The 10,142-nt window shown below is 44.2% G+C and overlaps 1 protein-coding gene across 3 annotated transcripts in view; it reads left to right on the plus strand.

The window, feature by feature from the left end:
* Window positions 1-7,192, plus strand: part of SLC39A14 (solute carrier family 39 member 14) — a 41,939-nt gene extending 34,747 nt beyond the window's left edge. For all 3 annotated transcript variants that reach the window (XM_045535435.1, XM_045535434.1, XM_045535436.1), the window contains exons 6-9: window positions 480-665; window positions 774-981; window positions 1,925-2,109; window positions 4,129-7,192. In XM_045535435.1, coding sequence (XP_045391391.1) covers window positions 480-665; window positions 774-981; window positions 1,925-2,109; window positions 4,129-4,275 — 726 coding nt within the window. In that variant the 3' untranslated portion in view covers window positions 4,276-7,192. The remainder of the gene's footprint in view (window positions 1-479; window positions 666-773; window positions 982-1,924; window positions 2,110-4,128) is intronic.
* Window positions 7,193-10,142: the final 2,950 nt, after the last annotated feature.

Here is a 10,142-nt window from a genome sequence, read left to right on the forward strand (position 1 = left end):
TTATTTCCTTACTATATTATATCTTTAGAAGATGGGAGAGGGGTTGATAACATACATACGTTCATCATGTATGAAGAATGACTGCACAGAAACAGAACCGATTATTGTAGTATGGTTCCAAAAAGATATTCGTATCTCTAGTGCCTGGCATGTCATCCCTGCATTGTTGCTGAATTGAGTGGAATTGGCCATTGCAAAGAAGGGACTCTAAATGTCTTGAGCGGTGGCTTCCTCACTGGAATGAGCATTTGCACTCGGGTGACAGCCTTGGCATCTGTCTGACACCAGGTCCTTGCCTTCACACTTGGCACAGCTGTGTCATGGCTCTCCCTGCATCTCTGTGCGTGAGCTGCGTGTGTTGTCTTGTACGGTAGGAATGAGGTCTTCCCCACGCTTGGAGCACTTGCTCCGAGTAGGCGCTCAGTCAGGCCTGTGGTTTTGGGGAGTGTGCTGTTGACCCCTCCCTGTCACCCCTGCAGCATCAGGGACATAGCCATTATGCCTCTGAGACGCTGTCTTCCAAGAAGGACCAGGAGGAGGGCGTGACGGAGAAGCTGCAGAACGGGGACCTGGACCACATGATCCCCCCGCACTGCAACAGTGAGCCTGACAGCAAGGGCCCTGCCGCGGATGAGAAGGTCATCGTTGGCTCGCTCTCCGTGCAGGTCAGTGGCTGTCAGCTGCCTGGGGGGAGCCTCTCAGGGGAGATGGCCTTGGTGACTCGGGCCCAGCCTTTGACTTGGTGCGGGCCGTGGGGATGTGCTTCCTCGTAGGACCTGCAGGCTTCCCAGAGCACCTGTTACTGGCTGAAAGGCGTCCGCTACTCTCACATCGGCACTCTGGCCTGGATGATCACCCTGAGCGATGGCCTCCACAACTTCATCGATGGCCTGGCCATCGGCGCCTCCTTCACTGTGTCTGTTTTCCAAGGCATCAGCACCTCGGTGGCCATCCTCTGTGAGGAGTTCCCGCACGAGCTGGGTAAGCAGGCGTCCCTGTCCACGTGTGCCATCTTGGTTATCACATGGCTGGTTCCTTGCTACTCTCCCCCAACTCCCCACTGCACAATATTAAATACTTACTGGAACTAATTATCACACTCCCTGAGCTGTGTGTAATCTGATTGCTGTTTCTTAACAGCTGCAATGACAATGATTTCAGATGATGGCGTCTTTACAGGGATGTTTGTTTCCCTCCAGCCCCCATGCTGTGGACCGTTGCCTTACCTGTGCAGTGGGGCTAATAATCATACCTCCCTTTTTAGAATCAATGTGAAGATTAAAGAAAAACAAGTGGCGTAAAGGCCTTAACACATACCACACGCTATTCTGAGTGCTCAGTCGAGCGTGTCTCCTGTGTCCTGCTCACCTTCCACGGGCTGGGCGTGTGAGCAGCCTGGCAGGTGGGGAGGTGGCTGGCCCAGGGGTTGGGAGGCGCTTAGTTTTACCTGTCAGAGGGAGAGCGTAGAAAGCTGAGATGCCAGAGGCTCAGAGGCAAGTCAAGGTCAAATCCTGGCCTTGCCACATATTGGCTTGTGACTTCAGGCAAATTATTTAACTTCTCTCAGTCTCAATTCCATTTCCTAAAAGCACTGATCATGGTAGTTGTGAGGAACGGAGCTCCTTCTGTTTCACTACCAATCAAAAGAGAAATGAGGCCAGTGCTAGCTTGGTCATCTATTTTAAAAAATCCTGCGTATTATTTTCAGCTTCTAGGCCGGAAATACGTGGCCACTTTAGCAAATGGAGAGTTCCTAAACGGGAAGGTGTAGGTGCCTTAGTCTTGTCGCTTCAGTCTCGAGTCGACGGCTGTCTTGGTTTTTCACCCAGATGTCATTCATAGTTTAAGCAGGCTGACGTCATCGGTGTTCTCTGTCTCCTGAGACCTCGTGTGACTCTTATTTCAACATCCTTCCCCTGTGCAGGAGACTTCGTCATCCTGCTCAACGCAGGCATGAGCATCCAGCAAGCTCTCTTTTTCAACTTCCTCTCCGCCTGCTGCTGCTACGTGGGTTTGGCCTTTGGCATCCTGGCTGGCAGCCACTTCTCTGCCAACTGGATTTTTGCGCTGGCTGGAGGAATGTTTTTGTATATTTCTCTGGCTGATATGGTAAGTCTTCCAGAATTGATGTCATGCAGGCAAAATTGGGCCAGATTATTAAATTCGTTGGATGGGAGGGGCAGCTAAGGAAACATTAGGTAGTTGTTTTTTTGTTTTTTTTTAAACAGCTTTATTTAAAGATGGCTGGGCATGGTGGCTCACAACTAGAATCCCAGCACTCTGGGAAGCCAGGCAGAAGGATTGCTTGAGGTCAGGAGTTTGAGACCAGCCTGGGCAATATGGGGAGACCCCATCTCTCCAAAAAAGTAGAAAAATCAGCCAGGTGTCATGGCACAGGCCTGTAGTTCCAGCTACTTGGGAGGCTGAGGCAGGAGGATCTCTTGAGCCCAGGATTCTGAGGCTACAGTGAGTTATGATGCCACTGCACTCCAGCCCCAGGTGATAAAGCAAGAACCTGTCTCAAAAAAAAAAAAAAATCTTTACAGCTATATTGAGGTATCTTTCACATATCACACAATTTATCTATTTAAGGTGTACAGTTCAGTGGTTTTTAAGGGGACATTTGTTTTGTTTTGTTTGAGCTAGTGTCACTCTGTCACCCCAGGTAGAGTGTAGTGGTATCATCATAGCTCACTGCAACCTCAAACTCCTGGGCTCAAGCGATCTCCTGCTTCAGCCTCCAGAGTAGCTAGGACTATAGGCACATGCCACCATGCCTCGCTGATTTTTCTATTTTTAGTAGGGCCAAGGGTCAAACTCTTCCTCAGGCTGGTTTCAACCTCTTGACCTCAAGCAATTCTCCCGGCTTGGCCTCCCAGAGTGCTAGGATTACAGACATGAGCCGCCTCGCCCGGCCCAATAGCCATAGATTTTAAAGGAGGAAAAGTTTATGGTTCTATTAGCATATGTCATTAAAGGAAATGATTATACTCAATCTAGGGTCCTTACTTAAATATTATAGAATAGGTTTATATAGATAAATAAAAAGAGGAAAGGCAGGTGGGAAGAAAAGAAGGAAGGAAAATCACCCATCATCATTCTACCCTAAAACAACAATAACAGTTAACACTTTGATTTGTTTCCTTTTTGTCTCAATGCATTATGTGTGTCTGATTTTAAATATCTGTGCTCACATTGAATATACAATTTCATATTCCTTTTTTAACTTAATATAGTAGAGACATTTTTCTATGGTACCTACTCTTTGAAAACATCCCTGTCCACAGCAGTATTATTTGGTGAGAGGATGTACCTTAACTCCAGAACTGGAATTGCTAGCTCAAAGTGGGAGACACGTGGTTTTAGGGTTTTAACATGTGCTGCCACATTGCTTTCTAAAAGGGCTTAACCTTTGTAAGTGCACATTGTATTGTCCCTGCTAACATTTGGTATAACCATTTAGGTAGTTTTGAATTTGCTAGTGAAATACCTAACCTCTTGCATCTTTTGTATGACTAATGAGGCTGATTTCCTTTCGTTGTTTGTTGGCATGTCGTGGTCTTTATGCTGTTTGCATGAATTATTTTTCCACATCCTTTGAAAATAGTAGTTGTGATGAGATGACGAGGGCGCTGACTTCTATGTTCAGCCTTGTCCTGCAGGAACATGTTGGATTCTCTCCTCTCTGGCGGGGCGCCGACCTAATGGTTAGGATTTTGGGGGGCGTTACTTGATGGTCTTGTGGCTGTTACCTGTCTTGCAGCACGAGACCTCAGGCCGATCCATTCTCTGTCCCCTTACCTAGTTGTGCAATTTCCTGGAGAAGTGAGATGACAACATTTTGGTAGCAAAAAGACCTTTTCAAATGCTTTTGAAGCGTACTTTTTCATCAGAGTGCATTTAGTTTTAGCACCTAAACGCAGCCTGGGCCATGTGCACGTGAAGGACTCTGTTTTATCCAGGTAGTTGTAAAGTCGTGACCACCTTAGAAAAACGCCGTCTCGTTCAAGGTCTGGCTGCTGCTGCTGCTGCTGTTAATTTTGTCAGCCGATTTGACACACATCTCAGTCCCCGGCTGGGGCTGAACTTACCAAGAAGGAAACTACAGCTCTCCTGTCTCTCTTCCAGTTCCCTGAGATGAACGAGGTCTGCCAAGAGGATGAAAGGAAGGGCAGCATCTTCATGCCCTTCATCATCCAGAACCTGGGGCTCTTGACCGGATTCGCCATCATGCTGGTCCTCACCATGTACTCAGGGCAGATCCAGATCGGGTAGGGCCTGGGCCGCCCCATCCCTGGCCAAAGGCCTCCACATCCACGAAGCACCACGGAAGAGGCAGTTCTATCAAAAACCGACATGGACTGTATTCCTGCATTCAAATGTCAGCTGTTTTTAAAATGCTCTATCCTAGGAATAAGCCGCCCTGGTAACCAGTCTCTAGGTAGTGCCTCTCACCCTCTCCTCTCCTCCTTTCCTCACGGTGACTCTGGAACCTGAATGCAGCTTCCAAGACAAGCCTGACTTTTTTCTCTGATCACCCTGGCCTCTTGCTCTTGGAACCAATGCCGAAAGATTTTGAATCCTTTCCCCAACAATGCAAAAATATAGCCAGTGGTTAAACTCGGTTAGAAATATCTCAAGAGGTGAATCCATAGTTTGGGGCCCATGGATCTTAAGTGGACCTCAGGCTGGCCAATCTTGAACTGGGTTTACCTGTCTGGTCTCACAGGGAAGAGACAGGACACAGGAATCCTTCCCATTTTTTTAATGTCTGTTCAGTTGCCTATTCTAAAAGAGAACAGAAAATCAGAACAGGGGAGTAGGTGGGAGAGGGGGCAGGGGTCTTCCCGAGTGAGAGGGGAAGTGGAACCCACGATGCAAGTCTTGTGAGCAGGCTCACTGGTTCTGTGGCCGCACCTGGTGTCGCATGGCTGTCCGGGTGAGCTCACATGCAGGCGTAGTTGCCCGGGCCTCCTCTTCCAGGTCAACACCGACAGAACGGAGGGTCAGGAGCTCTGCAAGAAAACACTTGGTTTTGGTGTGCTTTCCACCTCTCCTCCCCCTCTCCCATCTCCTAAGAGACCTCGCTGCCTCCCTAGAGCACATTTTGAGCACATTTAAGATGTTTGCAACAGAGGGGAGACTGCACAAACTATCCTCCCCTGACTTGTAGAATCAAAGTTTAGTTTATGAACAGGGATTGGAAATCAGACATGGGATCAGCGCAGGCAAAATTTAGGATTTGCTAATTACATAGGTAAAAGTACGAATGACAGGGGACGCTGCAATGTAGTAAGGTCAGAAACCTGGGCTGGGGCCCCGGTGGTTATGCTGCCAATGAGTTTTAAAGGTCTTCTCTAGGTTCCCACTTCCTCTCTCCCCAAACGAAACACGTCGAATCGTGTATCGAATTGAATATGAATTGCTCTAATCCTCTCCAGAAAATGGCCGGGTAGACTTGTCCGTGAACCTGCAGGCCGGCCTCGGGCGCTGTGGAACTCACTGCAGAACTCTGGCTTCACGGGGAGCTCATCTCCAATTCACTAGGTGAATTGATTTATTATTATCATATTGATAATGCGAGATTCTTTAGCCACTTTGGGGAGCCCGTCTCTCCAGAAGCCTTTCTTAGTGGTGCCCACAGCCGTGGCCGAGGGGCCATGTTCGCAAACGGACTCCTGTGTGTGACCGACGGGCGTGCCGGTTCGTCGCCAACACCTGCGTTTTTCTGTCCTGGCACAGAAAAACTGTCCACTCTCAGTAATTAAAAGCAGCATCTATTTTGTTTTCTTCTTCTTGGGAAACATCTCTCAAACCAGGAATATTCTTGAAAAGAACATGAGCAGGAAAACTGCTAGTGGTACTTTATAGATTTTTCTCCTTGCCTTGCCTGTTGACGTCAGTAGATTTGGGAATAGGCCGGAGGAGGAGGAAAACCTCAGTGATTGAGATTCTAGATTAAATGTCAGGACTGACTCCTGATGGGATTATGGTCCAGTTTTTACCAAAGAACCAATTCCTTGAATGTTGGAATCTAACTTTTTATATTATTATTATTGTTGCTATTGTTTTAGAATGATTCCTCATCTTTTCTGTTTTACTTTTCTCAAACCGCTTTCAGGAGCTAGCAGAAAATAACCCTCAAAAAGTTTAAGACTCTGGAACATTTTTGCTTTCTACTTAACTCACATTCATGTATTAAATTGATAATGTTAGCATTCCCTATAGAGCCTGCCATTCCTTAAAAATACCCTTTGGGAGTAGAATACGAAGAGTTAGAGTTGAGTGGGTTTCTAGTTTAGGAGATGAGCTCAAAAATATAATCTTTAATAAACTGAAACATAAAATATGAAATAGCAGGGGGGTTTCCCTTTTTGTGCACACCTATATTAACTTAAGAAACTTCCTTTCATGGACAGCTGCTCAAAGGGGAATCCTCTTTAAACTGTAATTGGAGCAGAGGTCAGTCCGAGTCGGAGCTTAGGAGGGGTGGAGACATTCAGATCACCCGGCTGATTAGAAGTTGCGATTGGCAACAGATTTGCCTCGTGAGTTGAAAATGTGGCAATTTCTTTTTGACTTTGAAATGTTGAATTTGCTGTTTTAAGCATTTGTACATATTAGAAGTCTGAGGGGTCGCAAGTTGTTGACAGGAGGACTTCTGTCACCCCTGCCATTAGCAGCTTCAGCCTCTCTTTTTTTTGGATGGACCCGCTCCTGCTAATGTTAGCAAGGAAAGCATGTCACATACAGGAACGGCAAGCCAGGGACAGGGGCTCTGCTACTTCTCACCTTCCCGCTTAGTGGGCAGGTCGCCACTGTCCTTGTCCCTAAAGGAATAGCTCCAGTGTCAACTTGGAGCTCTTCCTTACTGGTCCTTCACTTTGGGTGTAAAAAAGAAGGCTCCTCTGTTTGGGTAACCTAAGACCTGCTTTCAGTAAGTCCTCTTCCAAAGAGATGGTAATGTGCTGGAAATCTGCTTTAAAAAAAAAAAAAAAAGTCTGATTTTTACAAGAGAGGTTAGGATTTTATTCTTCTTATTTCCCTTTACAGTTCTGCAATTCCATCACAGTATTTTTTTAAATAACTCAGGTGTTATGAGAAGAAATTAGAAAAGAAAATTAACTTATGTGGACTGTAAATGTTTTATTTGTAAGATTCTATAAATAAAGCTATATTCTGTAATTGTTGAGACTCTCCCGTGATCATTTGCAATAATAACGTGGACGGAACGAAGACTGAACACAAGGTGGCGATGGTGTCTCATTGGCTTGCAAAGTTCTGTTTTACCAGGTCCAACTTACATTTTCACTGGGATTTTAGAAGGAACCTTATGTGTCCTAATTTGCTCACTTTAAAATTGATTGGTTTCTCTTTTGTGGAGCCTGTGACTTCCCTATTTTGCAGGAGAAAAGAATCGTAGTGATTCCTAAGAAGAGTTTTCTATCATCCTGTTTAATATAAATCCACAATTTGAAACATATAGAGTTGGCTCAGTTTGTTTACACTTCCTTTGGGTCTGTCATGTGACTTAAAATTCTAAAGCTAGTCTCATTCCAATTTAGTTACAGGGTCAGGAATCTGTTGTTTTTCTTCAACAATAGAAATGAGCAATAAGGTCAAAGGGTTGATTCAGTCTCATGGTGACACAGGTTAGAGATTTCCAAATGCCTGTTGCTCAGTCCTTTGTTTTTTTAAACTCAAGAATAATACATTAAGTGGCTCATGCTGGTCTTTTAATTTTCATGACTTAGCTACTCCATCATTTGCTGGTATTGTTCAAAGTGACATTCACTGCCCTTCAGCTTCTGCCACCTTCTGGAAATCCATTTCTGCCCGCACCCCCTACTTGGCCTTCCCCGGCTAGGTTTGGTGTCTCTCTCTCAGCTACAGGACTTGCATTGTAATTTCTGTTTTTTCGACACCAGATTCCTTCTGGGTGGAGGTTCTATCTGGTTTCTTTCTATGATGTCAGCATCTGCCACACAGAAAGAATGAATGAAAAGACCAAATGAAATGGCTTTAAGTTCTGTTTGTGAAAATGCTCTTTTTCCATTGGCAGCAGTTCTGCTGTGTCTTCCTGTCACTGGTGATGGCTCTTTGTGTGCCTTGTTACCTGGTCCACCTTTATTTAGAAACGTAAGTTTGAGAGAGGTGAATTTGCGGCCCACGCGGAACAGAGCTAACCAAAGTAAACAGGCCATTAAGCAGATTAAAACCTTGACCTTAGCCATCTCTTTGTAATACTCTTAACCCACGAAGCCATTTAGGACATTTTTTGGTGGAAGGTGAAATACACCAAAATTCAAAAGATGCTACAAATTAATGTTCTCCTATTTTGTTGCTTTTGCACACTCTTTTCTACCATTCAGTGATGCTGAGATCAGATTTGAGCAAAATGCATTTCAAAATGTGGACACTAAATGTGGACGTGGGGTTTTTGATTTGTGGAAGAGTAAAATGCCCACCTAGTAGAAAGACTGGGGACTCTTCATGATCTGGTGTGAAATAGACTTGAAAAATGATAAGATCAAACCCCAGCAGAGGTAAATCCCTTTCTTCCTTCTGGAATAAACAATTACATTCCACTCCTGATAGGTGGCTTTCAGATGACCTTTTTTTTTCTTTAACAGTGGAAAAAATCAGTGATTGGGAAAGATCCAAAGGTCCTTATCAGCATTCAGCTAAGTATGTTAAGAACTGCCAGCAAAAAAAAAATAAAACATTTTTCCTTTCAACATCACGACCTGTTCTTGCCAGGTGTCTATTCAGGCTTTATTTAAAATGAAGGAAGTTAACAGACTGTTCTTCCTATGTGACAGCAATCTTTGACCCAGCAGTGGGTGAGATTCCGAGATGGTAGCACCAATTATAGTTAAGGAATAACTCCAAAATGTTCTAACCCTGGCAATCATAAGCCAAGAAGTAGTTCTTTTCCACTAGGCTCTGGATGTTTTTTTCTATGTCTGTGGTTTGCTTATAGATCTTGGGAACATTGAGATTGCCTAAGAATAAACTTGGGCAATAGTCCGCATGTTGTCACAAATATATGCACGTAGCACATAGCCCTCAGCAAATTCCCAGTGCAGGCCCCTGTCAAAAAAATCTTTTGATAAGTAATTCTAAATGCAATGCTCTCAAAATATATCTTCCTGCTTTTGGGTAACATTTTAAATGCATCAGAATCTAAGCATGACACCCAAGCCAGTTAACTGGAAGTTCCTTCTAAGAACATGTCAGCTTTGGGTTTTAAGAAAGAAAACAACTAAATCAATAAAGGGATTTTTTTTTGCTTAAATAATTATAGGTGCTAGTAAGGAAGAAAAAACTTCTTTGTTCTTGGGTATTCCTCCAGTATAGGAGATTCTTTCAAGCGGCATGTTCCCTATAACTTATTGAGGTTCCCACTCCTTTGATGCCATTGTCTGGTCGTATTCTAGGGACAGGGCCCTTGAGAAGAAATTAAGATCTCATGCTGCCAAATTCACACAGGTTAAGCATTGTAGTAATTATGGAAATAACATAGGGGTTTTTTTTCTTCCTCAGGAAAATGGAGTAAACAGGACAGAGAGATGGAATTTAGATTTTTCTTTTCTGGGAAAGCTTTTTTTTGTTTGTTTGTTTGTTTGTTTGTTTTGTTTTTGTTTTTAAAACAGGAGACAGGGTCTCTGTTGCCCAGGCTAGAGTGCAGTGGTGCAGTTATAGCTCACTATAGCCTTAAACTCCTGGACTCAAGCGATCCTCTTGCCTCAGCCTCCTGAATAGCTGGGACTATAGGCATGTGGCACCACACACAGCTATTTTTAATTTTTTTTTAATTTTTTGTAGAAGTTGGGGGGCGGCTTTCACTATGTTGCCCAGGCTGGTCTTGAACTCCTGGCCTCAAGTGATCCTCCTGCCTGGGCCTCCCAAAGTGCTGGGATTACAGATGTAAGCCATGAAAAGCTGATTTTTTAAAAAAAATTCGAGCATATTGATTTTTCAGTATAGATGGTTCAATTATATATTTCTACTAAAAGGGCAGATAAAATCTAAATATTAAGAGGTCTCAATATCATCTTCATTTTGGCTTTAAGGTAAATTCCTATAAATCTCTTTTTCTAATTATGCCCTATTTAGCCTAGTAGAAAATTATTTTGCAT

The sequence above is a fragment of the Lemur catta genome, chromosome 22 (genome assembly GCF_020740605.2).
Source record: "Lemur catta isolate mLemCat1 chromosome 22, mLemCat1.pri, whole genome shotgun sequence".
Classification (NCBI taxonomy): Eukaryota; Metazoa; Chordata; class Mammalia; order Primates; family Lemuridae; genus Lemur; species Lemur catta.